This window comes from Capra hircus, chromosome 21, assembly GCF_001704415.2.
Source record: "Capra hircus breed San Clemente chromosome 21, ASM170441v1, whole genome shotgun sequence".
In the NCBI taxonomy this organism is placed as follows: Eukaryota; Metazoa; Chordata; class Mammalia; order Artiodactyla; family Bovidae; genus Capra; species Capra hircus.
This window is the reverse complement of record NC_030828.1, coordinates 23,729,184-23,750,652: the sequence shown is the minus strand read 5'-3', so window position 1 is coordinate 23,750,652 and position 21,469 is coordinate 23,729,184. Positions and strand designations below refer to the sequence as shown.

General features: G+C 38.7%; 1 protein-coding gene across 4 annotated transcripts in view; it reads left to right on the top strand.

Annotated features, from left to right (window-relative positions):
* The window catches only part of ADAMTSL3 (ADAMTS like 3), a 371,527-nt gene that overhangs the window by 180,487 nt on the left and 169,571 nt on the right, over positions 1-21,469 (top strand). For all 4 annotated transcript variants that reach the window (XM_018066193.1, XM_018066194.1, XM_018066196.1 and 1 more), the window contains exons 8-9: positions 10,002-10,076; positions 20,576-20,733. In XM_018066193.1, coding sequence (XP_017921682.1) covers positions 10,002-10,076; positions 20,576-20,733 — 233 coding nt within the window. The remainder of the gene's footprint in view (positions 1-10,001; positions 10,077-20,575; positions 20,734-21,469) is intronic.

Below are 21,469 nucleotides of genomic sequence, written 5' to 3'. Positions count from 1 at the left end.
TGGTCTGGTATTCCCATCTCTCTCAGAATTTCCCACAGTTTCTTGTGATCCACACAGTCAAAGGCTTTGGCATAGTCAATAAAGCAGAAATAGATGGTTTTCTGGAACTCTCTTGCTTTTTCCATGATCCAGCAGATGTTGGCAATTTGATCTCTGGTTCCTCTGCTTTTTCTAAAACCAGCTTGAACATCAGGGAGTTCACAGTTCACGCATTGCTGAAGTCTGGCTTAGAGAATTTTGAGCATTACTTTACTGGCATGTGAGATGAGTGCAATTGTGTGGTAGTTTGAGCATTCTTTTGCATTGCCTTTCTTTGGAATTGGAATGAAAACTGACCTTTTCCAGTCCTGTGGCCACTGCTGAGTTTTCCAAATGTGCTGGCATATTGAGTGCAGCACTTTCACAGCATCATCTTTCAGGATTCGAAATAGCTCCACTGGAATTCCATCACCTCCACTAGCTTTGTTCGTAGTGATGCTTTCTAAGGCCCACTTGACTTCACATTCCAAGATGTCTGGCTCTAGATTAGTGATCACATCATCATGATTATCTGGGTCATGAAGATCCTTTTTGTACAGTTCTTCTGTGTATTCTTTCCACCTCTTCTTAATATCTTCTGCTTCTGTTAGGTCCCTACCATTTCTGTCCTTTATCGAGTCCATCTTTGCATGAAATGTTCCCTTGGTATCTCTAATTTTCTTGAAGAGATCTCTAGTCTTCCCCATTCTGTTGTTTTCCTCTATTTCTTTGCATTGATCACTGAAGAAGGCTTTCTTATCTCTTCTTGCTATTCTTTGGAACTCTGCATTCAGATGCTTATATCTTTCCTTTTCTCCTTTGCTTTTCACCTCTCTTCTTTTCACAGCTATTTGTAAGGCCTCCCCAGACAGCCATTTTGCTTTTTTGCATTTCTTTTCCATGGGGATGGTCTTAATCCCTGTCTCTTGTACAATGTCACAAACCTCTGTCCATAGTTCATCAGGCACTCTATCTATCAGAAATAGTCCCTTAAATCTATTTCTCACTTCCACTGTATAATCATAAGGGATTTGATTTAGGTCATACCTGAATGGTCTAGCGGTTTTCCCTACTTTCTTCAATTTAAGTCTAAATTTGGTAATAAGGAGTTCATGATCTGAGCCACAGTCAGCTCCGGGTCTTGTTTTTGTTGACTGTATAGAGCGTCTCCATCTTTGGCTACAAAGAATATAATCAATCTGATTTCAGTGTTGACCATCTGGTGATGTCCATGTGTAGAGTCTTCTCTTGTGTTGTTGGAAGAGGGTGTTTGCTATGACCAGTGCATTTTCTTGGCAAAACTCTATTAGTCTTTGCCCTGCTTCATTCTGCATTCCAAGGCCAAATTTACCTGTTACTCCAGGTGTTTCTTGACTTCCTACTTTTGCATTCCAGTCCCCTATAATGAAAAGGACACCTTTTTGGGGTTTTAGTTCTAAAAGGTCTTGTAGGTCTTTATAAAACCGTTCAACTTCAGTTTCTTCAGCGTTACTGGTTGGGGCATAGACTTGGATAACTGTGATATTGAATGGTTTGCCTTGGAGACGAACAGAGATCATTCTGTCGTTTTTGAGATTGCATCCAAGTACTGCATTTCAGATTCTTGTTGACCATGATGGCTACTCCATTTCTTCTGAGGGATTCCTGCCCGCAATAGTAGATATAATGGTCATCTGAGTTAAATTCACCCATTCCAGTCCATTTTAGTTCGCTGATTCCTAGAATGTTGATGTTCACCCTTGCCATATCTTGTTTGACCACTTCCAATTTGCCTTGATTCATGGACCTGACATTCCAGGTTCCTATGCAATATTGTTCTTTACAGCATCGGATCTTGCTTCTATCACCAGTCACATCGACAACTGGGTATTGTTTTTGCTTTGGCTCTATCCCTTCATTGTTTCTGGAGTTATTTCTCCAGTGATCTCCAGTAGCATATTGGGCACCTAATGACCTGGGGAGTTCCACTTTTGGTATCCTCCTTTTCATACTGTTCATGGGGTTCTCAAGGCAAGAATACCGAAGTGGCTTGCCATTCCCTTCTCCAGTGGATCACAGGATGTTAAATCCTTAGGTGAGGACTCTTATAGATTGCTGCCTTCCTAGCCTTGCCCAGCTGCCCTGCAATATGCATTTTCTGACAAGGTAGTATTGTAAGCAACTGAGGGTTCACTTCCCTCTACACAGCCATGTATTTCCCCCAAGTGTGAACCACCTGACTAAAATAAAATGCCAGGGTTTCTAGTCTGAGAGGTTTCACTTGAGTGTTCAACTGTCAGTGAATAGCAGTTGGAATGTGCACGCACACACATACACACACACACACACACACACACACACACATACACACACAGGATAAATGCTCCTCAAAGACACCACAGTTTAAGTTCACAAAGATTTTCTAAGAGAGTTACTTAGCCCAGTTGATCTACCCAAAGAGGATTTCTTAGGAAAGATTTCTTATTTATTATTTTCAAAACAATTTTCGTTACATAGATGTCTCTCTTGTTGTTGTTATTGTTTAGTCTCTCAGTCATATTGACTCTTTACAACCCCATGGACTATAGCCCACCAGGCTCTTCTGGCCATGGGATTTTCTTAAACAAGAGTACTGGAGTGGGTTGACATTACCTTCTCCAGGGGTTCTTCCTGACCCAGAGATTGAACCCGGGTCTTCTGCATTGGCGGGTGGATTCTTTTCCACTGAACCACCAAGGAAGCCCTGGCCAGTGTAGCTATTCTGTGAAAAAGCCTCCATAACATTCCTTCTCAACAGATGTGTCTCTTATTTAGACCATTTATTTTTTCATAATATTGACTTTGTGATGTGTTCATCCCATTTGTCTTATAGAATTTCCCATCTTCTGGGTTTATCTGATTGCCACTTTATTTGTGGATCTCTCTCAATATTTCCTATAAACAGAGCACTGAGATCCAAGGCTTGATTGGAACTGGACTGGACATCTGTCTAGGTAGGAACACGTCAACCATGGTACAAAGTGCTTTATATCGTATCACATCAGGAAGTCTGTGACATAGCAGTGTTGAGTTTGATCAGTGGTCTAAGGTGGGGAAACAGATCACTATCTTATGCAGATCCGTTTCCTTGTAAGAAACCTACAGAATGTTATCTCAAGGTGTTAAATATTCTGTTTTGCAGTGGTTTCTCACATGGGGTTTAGCATCTATTGTTGACCCTTGCTTGAAATAGTGCTTATTCTGGGGTTTGGTTACAAATGGCAATTTTCTAATTCTTTCCTTACCTCTATATTTACTTTCTGATATTCTTCTGTAAAGAAGCTCCCCGGTCTTTTTTGTTTTTCATTTCTCACTCTGTATACAGAGATTTTTGTTTTATGTTTCGTCATATTATAGACACTATTCATGTGGGGCTGATATTGTCCAAAATGTGGCCAGTGGGAGCAGTTCCAGCTGAACCCTTTTGACATAATTCCTTTGGAGTTTAAACACTGCTTTGTGTTCTGAGACAACAACAGGGTGTTCTAGGCGTACTTTGAAATTTTTTTTGCTTCTCCAGACCTAGAATTGCCTGTGGGTTTTTTTTTTTTTTCATGAAGTCTTGATTCTTTTTAGTGGGGAATGGTATTTAGAGCCCAAAACTTAGGCAATATTTACTGTCACTGGGAAATCTTTGCTTCCAAGCCCTTTTCACTGCAGAGAACTTTGAAACTATAGAAGAAAGAAAAATGAAGACCATGTATCTGTGGACCTATTTAAAGCTTATTTTATGATTTCCTTTTTTTTATCATTTTAAAATAGAGGTATTTCTCACAGAAGTCACCCAATAAAAAGTTAAATTGTACTGTATATTCATCAACAAAATATAATTGACTCTTCTACCTTAAATAATGACACCATGAAGTATATAGGTTTTTGGTTATTGTCCTTTGGATTTTGGCCAGCCTCAGCTTATTAAGAATTGTTATTCTTCTGACTCCATTTGAAAATCCTTGTCACTCTCTATTACTGGAGATGCCATCATAAAATCTGAAGCCACTGGAAAATTTCCTAAATAATTTTAAAAAATCGTAAGAAAAAATACATTTTTTATTATATAAAATTGGAAAATACAGAACAAAGCATAAAAAGCACATTATGTATGATGTTGGCTGTGGTATGTCCTATACACCCTTTGTTATTTTGAGATATGTTCTTTCTATGCCTAATTTGTTGCGTTCTTATTCTTATCATTATTGAATTTTGTCAAATGGTTTTTCTTATCTATTGAGATGATAATAGGATTTTTCTTTTATTCTATTAACATGATGTATTATATTGATTGATTCATATTTGATGAACTGTCCCATCTCCTACATCCCAGGAGTAAAGCCCACTTGATCATGGTATATGATCATTTTAAAGTGCTACTGAAGTTGGTTTGCCAGTATTTTATTGAGACTTGTTGCATTTATATTCATTAGGAATATTGGTCTCTGATAATTTTTTTCTTCTTGAATTTTAAGTAGTTATATTATCTACAACTAACGTTTTAAATTTTTTTATTTCCAATATATATTCCTCTAATTTATTTTCTACTTACACTGACAAGAGTGTGGGGGAAAATTATGATAATTTTTGTTGTGTTCCTAACCATGGTGGAAATAATTCTAATATTTCACCATTAAATCTGCTCATGGCTTCTGATTGTTTATTAAACTGAGGGTATTTTTTTCTGTCCTTGGTTTTAAAAGGAATCTTATTGTAATGCATGCTGAGTTTTGTCAGATACCTTTTTATATTCATTAAAATGTTCATAATATTTAACTCACTTGATTTGTTAATATAACCAATTATATTAATACTTTTTCTGATGCTGAATCAATCATTCATTTTTATAATATACTGTATTTAGTCATGATGTGTGATCCTTAAGATAGAGTTCTGAAATTTATTTGCTTTGTTGTATTTATTATTTTTACATCCATAGTGATAATTAATTTTAGTTCACATATTTATTTATGTGATCTCTGTGTTTGGTTTGGGTATCAGTTATTTTAGCTGGTATTCACTAACTGGGAAGCTTTCAGTTTCCTATTATCTGCAACTTGCTTGTTTGCTTAAGGTTTTGCAAAACATTTGGCCCTGGTCCTTTATTTTCTTTTTTTTCCTCTGTAAATAATGTTTTTAGCTTTTTAAAAAATTGTATTTTAAAAGTAACTCATTGGTGCATTTTTATTATAGAAAACTCAAAAAATATAGAACTGTTTCCATTCTGGCACTCTGAGAATTCTTTTCTTTCCTGGGAGGAAACCACTGTCAATGGTTTGATGAGAAAGAATGGAGTTATTATTTAGTGGGCTCAGACTTCCAGTTTTGCAAAATGAGAAAAGTTCTAGAGATAGATTGTGATAATATGTCTTACCCCATCCCCTGCCAAAAGCCATCCTACTTTCTGTCTCTATGAACTTAACATACCTCATATAAATGGAATCATACATATCCCTTTGTGACTGGTGTATTTCACTTAGCATAGTATCTTTGTGGTTTACCTATGTGTCATAGCATGTGTCAGAATTGTCTTACTTTTTAAAAAAATACTTAAATTTTTTTTTTCATTTTGGCCACCCCAGACCTTTGTTGCAGCATGAGGGCTTTCTCTAGGTGCAGTATGTGGTATGTGGGTTTCTCTTGTTGTAGCGCATCAGCCCTAGAGCACATGGACTCAGTAGTTGCAGTGTGCTGACTTAATTGACTTGAGGCATGTGGGATCTTCGTTCCCCCACCAGGGACTGAATCTGCATCCCCTGCATTGTAAGGCACATTCTTAACCACTGGACCACAAGAGAAGTCCTAGAATTGCCTTACTTTTTAAGGTTGAAAAATATCCCATTGTATATATTTACCACGTGATAGCTTTCCACTCATCAGTGAATGGACACTTAGGTTGATTTCTTCTTTGGCTGAAACAATGCTGCTGTGAATGTGCATGTGCAAATATCTGTATGAGTCCCTGGTTTCAGTTCTTTGGGGTATACCCAGAAGTAGAATTGCTGAACCATATTGTAACTCTATATTTAATGTTTTGAGTAACTGTTTTCCATAGTGATTGAAAAATTATTTTATATTTCCATCAGCTGTTCACAAGGGTTCTAATATCTTCACATCCTGACCAACACTTGTTATTTTGTTTGTTTGTTTGTTTTAATAATGGCCATCCTAGTGAGTGTGATGGAGAAGGCAATGGCACCCCACGGACGGAGGAGCCTGGTAGGCTACAGTCCATGGGGTCGCGAAGAGTCGGACACAACTGAGTGACTTCACTTTCACTTTTCACTTTCATGCATTGGAGAAGGAAATGGCAACCCACTCCAGTGTTCTTGCCTGGAGAATCCCAGGGACGGGGGAGCCTGGTGGGCTGCCATCTCGGGTCGCACAGAGTCAGACATGACTGAAGTGACTTAGCAGCAGCATTGAGTGTGAAGTGATATCTCTTTGTGGGTTTGATTTGCATTTCCCTAATGATTAGTGATGTTGAGCCTGTTTCTTTGTGCTTATTGACATTTGCATATCCTTTTTGGAAAAATGTCTATTCAAGTCCTTTGCCCACTTTTTGAATTGGGGTGATTTTTGTTGTCATTGTTGTTGGGTTGTAGAAACTCTGTATCTGTTCTGAATATTAACCCCTTATTTGGTACATGATTTACAGATATTTTCCCCCACTGCATGCCTTGCCTTTTCACTCTATTGATAGTACCCTTTGATGTGGAAAAGTTTAATTTTGATGGAGTCCAGTTTATGTTTTTCATCTGTTACCTATGGTTTTGACATCATATTCAAGAAATAGTTGGCCATGTAATTATTTTTTAACTTGCTTTTTTTCTTTTCTTTTCTTTTCTTTCCTGGAAAAGGAGATTCAAAGATGTTTAATTTAACTATTATGTTGTGTACAGTTGTGAAAGTGAATGAAGGACAATTAGGCTCATCAACATGACTTGATTTCAAATAAACAGCATTGTTCAAAGAAAAGCAAATCACATAAAAATATGTGATTCTTATTCTTATTCTTACTACATATGTATGTAGTTTCTTTCTATTTTAACCAAGGTCCCAAACAAGCAAAATTAAGCAATATGCTGCTTGAGGATACATTCACAAGTGATCCGACTACCAGGAAAACAAAGGATTGTACTTATCTAAGATAACACTGGATAAAAACGTATATTAACTTGCTTTTTTCATGAATCAGTATATATGCTAGCAGTCTTTCCACATCAAGTAATGCGGCCTCCCATTCTTACTTTTATCAGTTGCAGAGTATTCCTTCAGGGCTTCCTAGGTGATGCTAATGGTAAAGAATTCACCTGTCAATGCAGGAGATGCAAGAGACACAGGCTCAGTCTCTAGGTTGGAAAGATCCTTAGCCTGGACGTATCACTGTTTATCTAACTCCTCCCAAAATAGTGAGCATTTAAATAGTGTTCATTTTTTTACATGTATGTGTGTCAAAAACAAACAAATATAAAATCAGGAAAGGATATTTATCACAGTGCTAGAAGTGATCTCTGGGCAGTTGGATTGGAAATAGCTTTATTTTGTCTGGAATGCTTTTTGAATTTTCTAATTTTAATAGTAAAAAGTATTTCTATTTGATAAAACTTATAAACAAGTCAATAAACATAGTGACATCTTTTGATTCAAGAACTTCACCCAGAGGCTATCAAAAACTCTTCTCTGTAAGTTAAACAAACAAAACACAACATCTGCTTGAAGTAATTCATATTGTTGATGATGTACTAATATCATTTAGTCATAGACTTGATTATCAAATAGGAGACTTGGGGATAGAATTTCATATGCTGCTGCTAAGTCGCTTCAGTCGTGTCCGATTCTGTGCGACCCCATAGACGGCAGCCCATGAGGCTCCCCCGTCCCTGGGATTCTCCAGGCAAGAACACTGGAGTGGGTTGCCATTTCCTTTTCCAATGCATGAAAGTGAAAAGTGAAAGTGAAGTCGCTCAATCGTGTCCGACTCTTAGCGACCCCATGGACTGCGGCCCACCAGGCTCCTCTGTCCATGGGATTTTCCAGGCAAGAGTGCTGGAGTGGGGTGCCATTGCCTTCTCTGAGAATTTCATATGCCCTTGGATTATTATGTGGTCATGAAAATTAATTTCAGAATGTATAACAGCATGAAAAAAAATCTGTTTTCTTTTCAGGGGCCAGGGGCCCCTGATTTCCATGCAATAATTATCTTGGCCAGGTATTGTCAAAACATTTTGGCAGAGAACCATGTAGTAAGTATATTAGTCTTCGTGAGCCATATTGTCTTTGTTATAGTTACTCACCTCTGCCTTTGTAGGGCAAAAGCAATCTCAAATGAATGAATATGACCTTAGGGCCCTAGTTTGTGGACTCACTCAAGTTGATCAGTGCATTTATTTTAATTTTTCTTTAATGTTTTTAAAAAATAGATTGGCCGAAGAATTCCTTCAGTTTTTTTAAAGTAAAAGAAACATTTCTCATTTTCACCAGGAAATTTATTGAATAATTTATTCACCATTTTTTCCCACTACTTTCTTCCATTTTTCAGGCAACTTCATAATACCATATTCTCAAAACTTCTAATCTTTTTGAGCAGAGAACTGTTCTAGGTGCTTTTTACAGTCTTCCAGGGAATTTTTTACAGTCTTCCATGGCTACACAAAAATTTACCAGTTTTGTAAGTTATTTTTTTAAATGCACACTGATATGACAGCTGTCTTAATACAGTCTAAAAATTTTCCCTGAAGCTAGTATCGTAAAGACCAAATTGAAGAGACATCCGAAGCAGCAGTGTCTGGTGAATATGGCGGATGAGTCAGAACTTCCCAGCCAAGATGTAACAGTATTTGCCTTAGTCATCAACGAAACATGCACTCTTACATTATCCTGATGGAAGATTATAGGTTTTCTGTTGAATAATTCAGGACACTTTTCATCGAGTGTTGTCTTCAGTTGGTCTAATGGGAGCATTACTTGTTGGAATTAATCATTTGGTTTTTTGAAAGAAGCTCATTATAGAGGACTCCCTTCCCATTCCACCATATCACCCAATATCACCTTCTTTGGATGAAGATCGGCCTTTGGTGTTGTTGATGGATTCTTTTCCCTTGCCCCATGATCTCTTCTGTCCCACATGTACAGCATCCCCTATTTATTGCCTGTCACAATTTGTTTTTAAAAATGGGACTTTTTGTTACATTTAAGAAGAGAATCACATGCGGAGTCAAGAAGATTCTTTTTTGCTTAACTTATGTGGAACCCAAACATCAAAATGATTAACATAACTAAGCTGGTGTAAATGATTTTCAACACTTGATTTGGATATTTGAGTATGTTGGTTATCTCTGCATGGTATAACATAGATTGTTCTCAGTAACTCTATTTGATTGCTATCAACTTTAACTGATCTACTGCATCATGGAACATTGTCCAGCTAGAAATTTGAGCACGAAACTTCACAAACCACTTTTGACACATTCAGTTAATCACAGCACCTTCTCCATACACTGCACAAATCTTTTTTTGCTTCTCAGTTGTGTTTTTACCTTTCTTGAAATAATATATAAAACATGATATGCTGAAAATGTTGCTTTTTTTCTTCCATCTTTATTATTAACATGGCTACACAAAAATTTACCAGTTTTGTAAGTTATTTTTTTAAATGCACACTGATATGACAGCTGTCTTAATACAGTCTAAACAAATTGTTTCTAATGAAGTTAAAGACAACTGAGCACTACTAGAGCCATCTTACCTAAAAAAACAAATGTTTTGGCCAACCCGATATTTATATGGAATTATGTCCATATATTAACATGCCTTAGACACAATAGCCATTTTCTGAAGATTTCCTGACTGAAGATGGAAATGAAATGCAATTAAGAACACTTCATACATGCCCTTAGTTTTGATTGAGTTGCTTATTTCAATGGGCCTTTAGTACAGAAGTTTTAATACATTTGTCTTGTGTTCTTTCCTAGGGGAAGAAAATGTAATTGCTGTTCCTTTGGGAAGTCGAAGTGTGAGAATTACAGTGAAAGGACCTGCACATCTCTGTAAGCAAGATTTAATCTTAACATTTTTCTTCTTTTCTGAAAGCTTATTTAGTAAAGAAAATGTATGTATGTATATATATATATATATACACACTTCTTTGTATTAATGAGTAGGTCAACATCCTAATGGTTTTGCTTATCACTTTGAAATAGTCTAGGTCTTCCCAGGTGGACCAGTGGTAAAGAATCCGCCTGCCAATGCAGGAGCCTCAGGAGACATGAATTTGATCCTTGGGTCAGGAATATCCCCTGGAGAAGGGAATGGCAATCCACTCCAGTATTCTTGCCAGAGAAATCCCATGGACAGAGGAGCCTGGTGGGCTACAGTCCATGGGGTCGCAAAAGAGTCAGACAGAACCGAGCACGCCCACTGCAATAGTCTATATCTCTAGGGAATGATCTGTGACCCTGATTTTTTTGGTTCTCATGTCCTAGTGGGAAGTATACCAGTTTGGGATTAATCCTCTCACAGGAGAAGAAATCAAGTTATATGTGAAATGAACTATTTTTTATGTGGAGAGTAAGCTTAGATTCAAGAGTCTTCTGGAGATCTCAACAGTTTGGAATGAAAAATAGCAAAGCAAAATTTAAAACACAGAGCTGCATCAGTGAATAAAGCTGACAAGTACAAGCTCTGTTGACAGCACATCATAGCCTAGATCTAGGGGGCACTGAAAGTAAACACTGGTTTTCCAGAATCCTAAGGGTTTGAAACAATAAAGGTTTGGGATTGTATGTTTCTTTGTTCAAAGTCACATGGCATCTCCTCTGTCTTAGCTTTTGTGGTCTCTCGGTGGTGGTTTAGTTGATAAGTTGTGTCCAACTCTTGCGACCCCATGGACTGTAGCCCACCAGGCTCCTCTGTCCATGGGATTCTCCAGGAAGGAATACTGGAGTGGGTTGCCATTTCCTTCTCCAGGGGATTTTCCCAACCTAGGAATCAAACCTGTGTCTCCTGCATTGCAGGCAGATGATTTACCAACTGAGCTATGAGGGAAGCCCTTTTTGGTCTCTTAAGACCCGAAGAAACTGGTAATACCGAAGTTTGTGTATTTCTCTCCCAGGGTTTCCTGTGGCCATGCGAAGCACTTTCTTAGTCTTTTTCTGGGGAAGTTGAGTCTCTGCCAAGACTGGATCCCTGGCCTTGAAGAAGCTCACTGTGTTCAGCTCTATCTTTCTGTAAAAAGTACAAAACACTAAGTAGTTATAAATATAGCTATTTTAAAACTACACAAATCAAGGTCCACTGGATTAAAATGCTGCATATTTTGCCTTTTTGTTTCTCCTGAGCCACCATCTTAGATTTTCAAGTTGTATGAATTTCTCAGCATTGTGCATTTTCTGTAGCTTTCAAGTGTGTATGTGCATGTGTGTGTGTGTGTTTGTATATTTTAGATTCAGTACTGATATTCTAAACAGTAATGTCCTTTGAGGAATGTTTATGTCAAAATGTGTTTGTCACCAAGGATATAGATTAAAAATCTTTAAAAAAAATTTCATAGTACATTAGGGCCTAAATTAGGGAAGGAAGAAAATATGTTTAGGACAGTGAGAGTGAGCCATTATTGGAAAGTCTTTTTTTTAACCCTACTTTATTGTATGAATTATGACTAAAAGAGTGTGACTGATTTAAAATATTAAAATGTTTACAACCATATAATGGTCAGTTCACTCAAGGCCTTCTCTAGAATAATGCATCAAAACATTTTTTAAGGCTTCTTCTTAAAATGGCTTAAAGCCCACCAGAGCTGTTTCTTTTTAAAAATTTATTTATTTTGCTGTGCCAGGTCTTAGTTGTGGCATGTAGGATCTTTAGTTGTGGCATGTGGGATCTAGTTCCCTGACCAGGGATGGAACCCGGGCCCCTGCACTGGGAGCACAGAGTCTTAGCCACTGGGCCACCAGGGGAGTCCCAGCCCACCACTCGATGAGAATAAATCTTCATCCTTGTAAATGCCAACTTGATGTTTGAAAACAGGTGAAAATCATTTAGATCTGTGAATGATTTGAATGATCACATTGTAAAATAACATTTTGGTTCAAAACTATGAAGTACTGAATATTCAGTTCAGTTCACTCACTCAGTCGTGTCCGACTCTTTGTGACCCCATGAATAGCAGCACTCCAGGCTTCCCTGTCCATCACCAACTCCCGAAGTTCACTCAAACTCATGTCCATCGAGTCGGTGATGCCATCCAGCCATCTCATCCTCTGTCATCCCCTTTTCCTCCTGCCCCCAGTCCCTCCCAGCATCAGAGTCTTTTCCAATGAGTCAACTCTTTGCATGAGGTGGCCAGAGTACTGGAGTTTCAGCTTTAGCATCAGTCCTTCCAAAGAACACCCAGGACTGATCTCCTTTAGGATGGACTGGTTGGGTCTCCTTGTAGTCTAAGGGACTCTCAAGAGTCTTCTCCAACACCACAGTTCAAGAGCATCAATTCTTCGGCGCTCAGCTTTCTTCACAGTCCAACTTTCATATCCATACATGACCACTGGAAAAACCATAGCCTTGACTAGATGGACCTTTGTTGGCAAGGTAATGTCTCTGCTTTTGAATATGCTGTCTAGGTTGGTCATAACTTTCCTTCCAAGGAATAAACGTCTTTTAATTTCATGGCTGCAATCACCATCTGCAGTGATTTTGGACCCCCCCCCCCAAAATAAAGTCTGACATTGTTTCCACTGTTTCCCCATCTATTTGCCATGAAGTGATGGGACCAGATGCCATGATCTTAGTTTTCTGAATGTTGAGCTTTAAGCCAACTTTTTCACTCTCCTCTCTCATTTTTATCAAGAGGCTTTTTAGTTCCTCTTCACTTTCTGCCATAAGGGTGGTGTCATCTGCATATCTGAGGTTGTTGATATTTCTCCTGGCAATCTTGATTCCAGCTTGTGCTTCTTCCAGCCCAGCGTTTCTCATGATGTACTCTGCATAGAAGTTAAATAAGCAGGGTGACAATATACAGCCTTGAAGTACTCCTTTTCCTATTTGGAACTAGTCTGTTGTTCCATGTCCAGTTCTAACTTGCTTCCTGACCTGCATATGGGTTTCTCAAGAGGCAGGACAGACGATCTGGTATTCCCATCTCTTTCAGAATTTTCCACAGTTTATTGTGATCCACACAGTCAAAGGCTTTGGCATAGTCAATAAAGCAGAAATAGATGGTTTTCTGGAACTCTCTTGCTTTTTCGATGATCCAGCGGATGTTGGCAATTTGATCTCTGGTTCCTCTGCCTTTTCTGAAACCAGCTTGAACATCTGGAAGTTCATGGTTCGCGTATTGCTGAAGCCTAGCTTGGATATTCATAGCAGTATAATTCATAATAGCCAAGATGTGAAAACAGCTCAGATGTCCATTAACAGATGAATGGGTAAATAAAATGTGGCATATGTAGAATATTATTTGACTGTAACAAAGAATGAAGTCCCTGACATGTGCTACAATAGATGTCTCTGTGCTCAGTCATGTCCGTGTCTTTGTGACCCTGTGGACTGTAGCCTGCCAGGCTCCTCTGTGCATGGGATTCTCCAGGCAAGAATACTGGAGTGGGCTACCATTTCCTTCTCCAGGGGATCTTCCCTACTTAAAAATGGAACCCAAGTCTCATATCTCCTACATTGGCAGGCATTTTCTTTATGACTAGCGCCACAGAAAGCCTGCTACAATAGATAAGATCTTTGAAAACATTGTGCTAAGTGAAAGAAATGAGTCACAAAAGGTCACATGTTATTAATATATGATTGTCTTTATATAAAATGTCCAGTGTAAGCAAATCTAAGGAGACAGAAAGCTGGTTAGCACTTGCGTAGAGCAAGGGTGAGTTGGGTTGGTGGCAGGTCTGGGGACTGTTAATGGATATGGGGTTTCTTTGGAGGAGTGGTGACAAAAATGTTCTAAACTTAGATTGTGGTGATGGTTTCACAATTCTGTGAATATGCTGAAACCACAAAACTATATTTTAAATGAGTGAATTTTATGGCATGTGAATTTTACAGCATATCAAAAAGATATTTTAGAAAATAAAAATATGCAATGACTGGGCCGATTTTTTCATGATACTAAAGACAGTTATTTAAAATTCATCTCTAAAGAGAGCTTAAGAAGTTCAAAAAGCAGAATAAGTAGGCGGTAAACAGGTTTAGTAAAGATGAATACTTTGAGGTAAAATACTCATTTACATACATACCTGTTCTGGCATATTAAATATAACTTTAATACTCAAGACTGGCACTGTCCCAAGAACAGAGCTCAAAAATATTCCCATTTCTCCAAAAGTGATAAGATCTCTTGCTTGGAGTATTTTTCCGTCTGAACATTCTCAAAACTGGCTCAGAAGTGTTTCTGAAAATTGCCTTTCTCTGCCAGTGAAGAGAATGAACTGGCTTCATTTACAAAGGAATTAGTTAGCATTTCTTAACATCTTAATATAGATGTGGCTTTATTTTCTTGATTTGTATAAGAGTTTTCTTAATTTTATTCCAAAGATATAGTCCTGAAATTAAGCTGACTTTGCAGTAATAAATCATTCTTTTTAAGATCTGTATTAAGTGCCACCCTCAAAAAGGCACATCATTAAAAACTGAGGATACTCAGTAACATAATGTTAGTCTCTTTGCTGTGAAATTTAATTACATAATACCCATCTTGCATATTGCCTCAAGGTGATTAGAGCCTGAATTTCCAGTCCTTTTGCAAGCGTGGCCTCAGTATTATATCAAGCACACAGCTCCAGATTTCCCTAAAATTTCAAAAATGGAATTAATAAGAGGGTTATTGCAAAAGGGATTTTATTGAAGCAAAACTTCAACATGAAATATGTTGACTGGCAATAAACTGGAGAAGGCAAGATGCCATAAACTGAAAACCTCCATTATTGATTGTAAGAATTGTTTTTTCTTTGTCATCTAAATGCTGTCTGATGACCATATACAGTAAGTTCCTTACATACAAACGAGGTCCATCCTAAGAGTGTTTTGTAAGTCCAACAAAGTTACCCTAGGTACCCAGCTAACACAATTCACTACATTGTACCAGCTACATCACTGCTATTTTATGCTTTCTTCTGGACATCCTGGGCTTGAAATAAAGATGCTGTACTACTCTGCTTGCACACAGCATGATCACTGGTAGAGGATGCACACATGCGACAATGTACGCCGGACATGTGAACTAACTTACTGATTGGACATGCGAGCACATATTCTGATCTCTGAAAGTTTGCAACTTGAAGGTTTATATTTAGGCGACTCACTGTATAGAGATGTATGAATATAAGCATGAGCATAATGACTCATCAAAGGAAATGGATGCTGAGTAAAGTGTGCATACACTATAAAATACAACTTGAAGCGTAAGTTTGATGTATTTATAACCAAGGAAGCCATGCTAAATGCTCATTACATACTTACCTAACAATACTTTGTGGCCTTCTTAAAATTTGAGACCTCTTGGGATAATTAGCATGACCCTGCCCCTTTTGAAAGAAGCCTGGACTGATACTTCTCAGGGCAGGCCTTTCAGCTAGAAGTAGTTAGGAGCAGTCATCATCTTTCTAGTTATTTCTTTTAAAAATAACTAATATGGATCAAAATAGGTAAAGGTACTATTGTAGACTTGAGTTGTGAAGATTTGGGGATAAAAGAGCGTCTTGGTTTCTGATCCTCTTTTTCTTTTTCCTGGTATGTAATTTTATTTATTCTTCCGACAACACTAACTTCATTCTTCAGAGTAAGCAGCAGAAGATAAGGGGATTTCCAATATATTTCTTTGTTAAGCCAGCTAACAAATGCCAAAGCTTGTTTGTATCTTTCTTTAAGATTTCATGTAAGTGATATCATAGGATATTTCTCTTTCATCTATTTGACTATGCATTAGCATCTCTTCCTTGACTCTTCTCTGCAACCCCAGTCATTTAAGCCTGAAGAGGAGAAAAAAGGAAGCAGCAGCAGCAGGAAAAGAGGCTGTTATCCTCTGCCTTTTGCAGTGTGGGAGCATTTATACATTTCCTGGGGTCTTTACCCAGCACTAGCTGTCCTACTATAGGAACACAGAGGGTCCTTGAGAGTTCTGAGGATTGAAGGGCTATGAGTGCAGTTCTCAGGAGCTGTGGATTGCACATCACAGTGTAAGCCTGCAGCATATTCACCGGGTGTTGGACCTTAATTTGAAAAAAATAGCACTGGCTAACAAACACATGAAAAGATGCTCAACATCACTCATTATCAGAGAAATGCAAATCAAAACCACTGAGGTACCATTTCACACCAGTCAGAATGGCTGCTATCCAGAAGTCTACAAGCAATAAATGCTGGAGAGGGTGTGGAGAAAAGGGAACCCTCTTACACTGTTGGTGGGAATGCAAACTAGTATAGCCACTATGGAGAACAGTGTGGAGATTCCTTGAAAAACTGGAAATAGAACTGCCATACGACCCAGCAATCCCACTACTGGGCATACACACCAAGGAAACCAGAATTGAAAGAGACACGTGTAGCCCAATGTTCATCGCAGCACTGTTTATAATAGCCAGGACATGGAAGCAACCTAGATGTCCATCAGCAGATGAATGGATAAGAAAGCTGTGGTACATATACACAATGGAGTATTACTCAGCCATTAAAAAGAATATATTTGAATCAGTTCTAATGAGGTGGATGAAACTGGGGCTTATTATACAGAGTGAAGTAAGCCAGAAAGAAAAGCACCAATACAGTATACTAACACATATATATGAAATTTAGAAAGATGGTAATGATAACCCTGTATGCGAGATAGCAAAAGAGACACAGATGTATAGAACGGTCTTTTGGACTCTGTGGGAGAGGGAGAGGGTGGGATGATTTGGGAGAATGGCATTGAAACATGTGTAATATCATATATGAAATAAATCGCCAGTCCAGGTTTGATGCATGATACAGGATGTTTGAGGCTGGTGCACTGGGATGACCCAGAGGGATGGTACGGGGAGGGAGGTGGGAAGGAGGTTCAGGATGGGGAACACGTGTACACCTGTGGCAGATTCATGTTAATGTATGGCAAAACCAATACGATATTGTAAAGTAATTAACCTCCAATTAAAATAAATAAACTTATATCTAAAAAAAAGAGAAAGGAAAAATAGCATTGAAACCTGTACAGTATCATATGTAGGATGGATGACAAATGTGGGTTTGATACATGAAGCAGGGCACCCAGGGCACTCTGGGACAGCCTGGAGGGATAGGGTAGAGAGAAGGTGATGGGGGGTGATTCAGGATGGGGGAGACATATTTATGGCCGATTCATGTTGATATATGGCAAAAACCATCACAATATTGTAATTATCCTCCAATTTAAATAAATAAATAATTTTAAAATAACAACTTAAAAGACATATCCATAAATCAACACATTGTCTGAATTGTTGATTTTCAAAAACCCCTTTTCTGCCAATTACTTTTAAGAGGGATAGGCACTAAGGAGAAGCAAGTTTATCCCCCATAAAAATGATGACTCCTGAAGAACAACACTGGCCTCTGCTTCACTGTGAATTCATCACAGTGGCCTTGTTAATCTGAAGTGTCAGCAGTGCTGGGATCCACAAACCATCAAAAGGTGGCTTCATCAGAGCGCTTCCCTTAGTTTATTGACCACCCATTTCTGAACCAAGTTATGCAGTTGAGGTCTGGGTACCTGCTTTTGACCTCCTGTGTATGCAGCCAGGGTTTGTGACCCAGGGAGTGGGAAACCTTTTGAAAGAATTGGAATAAAGATATTTTATGAGAAGTGGAGGAGAGGAGTAGTTTGGGTAATTCATATGCACTTGAAAACTGGTTTTCTACCTTGTATTCTCTCATCTTCATCACTAAAGATCTTGGACAACATTGAAGTTAATAGAATGGACTCAGAATCAAAAACCAAAACCTCAGGGACTTCCCTGTTGGTCTGGTGGTTAAGACTCAGCATTACCAATGCAGGGACCATGGGTTCAGTGCCTGCTTGGGGAACTCAGGTCCCATATGCTGTATGGCATGGCCTAAAAATAAATGAAAACAAAAGAACAACAAAATGTCATGAAAAAAAATTAAAGGAGGCAGAAAATGCAGTAGATACTTGCATGCATATGTTCTAAGTCACTTCAGTTGTGTCCAACTCTGTGACTCTGTGCTCCTCTGTCCATCAGGTTCTCCAGACAGGAATACTGGAGTGGGTTGCCATGCTCTCCTCTAGGGGATCATCCCGACCCAAGGATCAGATCTAACCTAAGTCTCTTTTATCTCCTGCATTGGCAGGCGGGTTCTTTACCACTAGCACCACATGGGAAGCCCAAGTAGATAATTAAATAAACATTAAAAACAATGAAAACCAAATGAACTGATGGGTCAAAAGATAGGTGTCATGTTGGTCTTCCCTTCCCCCAGATCGCCTTTCCAGATTCTGACCTCCCCCCGGCACCACCCCCCCTGCCGCCCACCCCACACCCCCACCGCAGCCATAACTCTGCAACCAGATGGAGCTTGGCAAGCTATGATGCAGAAGGTCAGCTCAGTGGTAAAACAATCACTGCCCCAACACAGCCGCCGAATCCATCGGACACTACCTGAATTTAATCAAGTCACTTCAGGCTCAATCTCCATCTAGAAACTTGGTGTTTTGTATGCCTTCTTCTTTGCAGTGATGAATTTTGCCCCACTTTATTTCATGTTTTGATATTACCTGAATGCTAATGATTTTTTCCTCCTTTAATTTCAAGGTCTAATTCATCCAGTGTAGGGCTCTCTTACCATCTCTAGTTTCCCATCTCATTTTTACTGACAACTCGCTTTATAGCATTCAGTTTTATATCTTCACTGGAACTAGGAAATGAATTTAATCTCACACTTTCCAAAAATCTACTGCAGTCATGGAGATCAGGGCCAAAGTGGTTGGGGTTTTGTGTGTCTGAGGGTAGCCAGAATTATTCTTTGACCACTAATGACTCCTGCAGATCAAGGAGCCTGTGTCCAGTCTTTGAATTTTCCCAGAAAAGTTCCCAGCCTGCCTGTCAGGGATAATCAGGGATGTCTCCTAATGCCTGTTAAATAGTCTGTCCAGGGCACTTGAATTCCTGCAGTTGCTCCAGTGGCAGAGAGAAATCGGCAAAAAAAAAAAAAAAACCAACAACAAAAAAACAAAAAAACTGCCAAAGCACAGCAGCATGTGGGTTGCAGCCTCTTAAAACCAGATCATTTTGTTGCTTTTTATTAGATTGAATGGAGTTGCAGTTCTGTTGTGTCCTTTGTTCGAGATGGTTAAAGAACCAGTGAGTCAAGTGTAGATTTCAGAGAAGAGGACCTGGGAGATTGTCTGCTCTGACTCCTCATTTTAGAAATAGGCCATAAAAAGCCAAGGCAGTGAGTTAGGAGTAGAGCTGGAGCCAGAAATGCAGGTGAATCAGCTCCACGAAGTATGGGAACATTTATAAAATGAAAGGAAAAAAAAAAAAAGGAAACGGAAAGAAAGAAATTATTTAAATAAAGGAGGAGTGTTATTTTGGTTAAACTATCAGCAGTGTTCTTTTAGAGATCGGAAAGAACTAGTGTTCCTTTAAAACACAATGTGAGGGACGTCCTTGTTGATCCAGGGGTTGAGATTCTGTGTTTCCAGTGCAGAGAGCATGGGTTCCGTCCCTGGCCGTGGAACTAAGATCTTGCATGTCTTGTGACAGGGGAAAAAAATAAATAAATCTTGAAAAGAAGCCACTGTGACTGAAGAGGTGACACATGAGAGAGATCTTTGTGTTGATATCACAGTTCTGTGTTTTGGTTGTGGTGATGTGTGACGAAATAGCACAGGACTATAGGCACACATTGTACTGATGTCTGTTTCCTAGTTTGTATATTGTATTATCGTTGGATAAGATGTAACCATTCCATTGGGTAAAACTGAATGAAAGGTATACAGGACCTCTTCACTACTTTTACAACTTGCTGTAAATCTATAATTATTTCAAAGTAAAAAAATAATCTCAAAGCAAATTCAAATTTTATTGTAGTTTAGTAAAGTCTAGGCGTATGATCTGAAGGGGTGAGAAAATTAGTAACATACCTTTAAGTAATAACTACATCATGAAAAAATATAGAGAAAAGTTTTCTTCTTGCCCTTATGACTCCAAACGGTTGAGTAGACCTTACTGGAGCTAGCAATCTTGTTTGCTCCTTTTTATAGACAGCTAAAAAGATCCCCTGGAGGAGGGCATGGCAACCCTCTTCAATATTCTTGCCTAGAGAATCCCATGGACAGAGGAGCCTGGTGGGCTACAGTCCGTAGAGCTGCACAGAGTCAGACACTACTGAAGCAACTTAGCACGCACGCACAAAAAGCTTATATATTTATTTCCCCAATTTGAATCAGTGTTTGTAAACTGAGTGGATGTACTGATGTTGTATTGATATCAGATGCAATTACATGTACTAAAATATCTTTTGAAATGAAATGCTTTTAAGATACTTTCATTAAAACTTTATTTTTAAATTTTAGTTATTGAATCAAAAACACTTCAAGGAAGCAAAGGAGAGCACAGCTTTAACAGCCCTGGAGTTTTTGTTGTAGAAAACACAACAGTGGAATTTCAGAAGGGCTCAGAGAGGCAGACCTTTAAGATTCCAGGACCTCTGATGGCTGATTTCATCTTCAAGGTAGGACGAGTCTCTTCATAAAATGTCATGCATCAGGGGCCCAGCATGTCTTGAATTTGGAAAAGAACAAGTTGGTTTGGTCGGCAGCCAGTGACTGTTATCATACAGGGCATGTGTCATTACTATTTCCACCTTGACAGTCAGATCTTAAAACTCATTCAGCTCTCTCAAGGTTCTGTTCCTCAACCCCAATAGTTAAGAAACAAACTTCATTCTTATAGGGGAATGATTGTTTTGAATTTGTAGTCTCTGGTTGCTGTGTTCAGTTTTAAACCTCTCGATGGAGTTCAGTGAGAATGGTCTGTGGTTAAATGCTCCATGTCTTAAACCACAACTCTTCTGTTGCTCTCCTTGCAAAGCAGAGCAGAGAAGACAGAGGCCCCTCCCTTACCTTCCTTTCCTGTTTCCTCAGTAATGTCTCATCATGAGCACTTGTCTGGACACCTGTCACAAGGTCCCCTCATAAGAACTCTTCTTTCCTGTGACCAGGGCTCTGTGTCCCCTCTCTTGGGTAAATCGGGGGCATCTTCTTTCACTCAGAGGACATGAAATGCAGTGGCCAATGTTTTTCCAAGGTGACACAACCTGAAATTCTTCTGATACAACTAAAAATACCTAAGACAAGCAGAAATAGGTGTTTCAGTGGATGGTTTTGTCCTATCTATCCCTTTTGGGAAACTCATTCAAAATGGAAAGGGAAGAAAGACAAAAGCTCCAATTGCCAGGAATATATTTA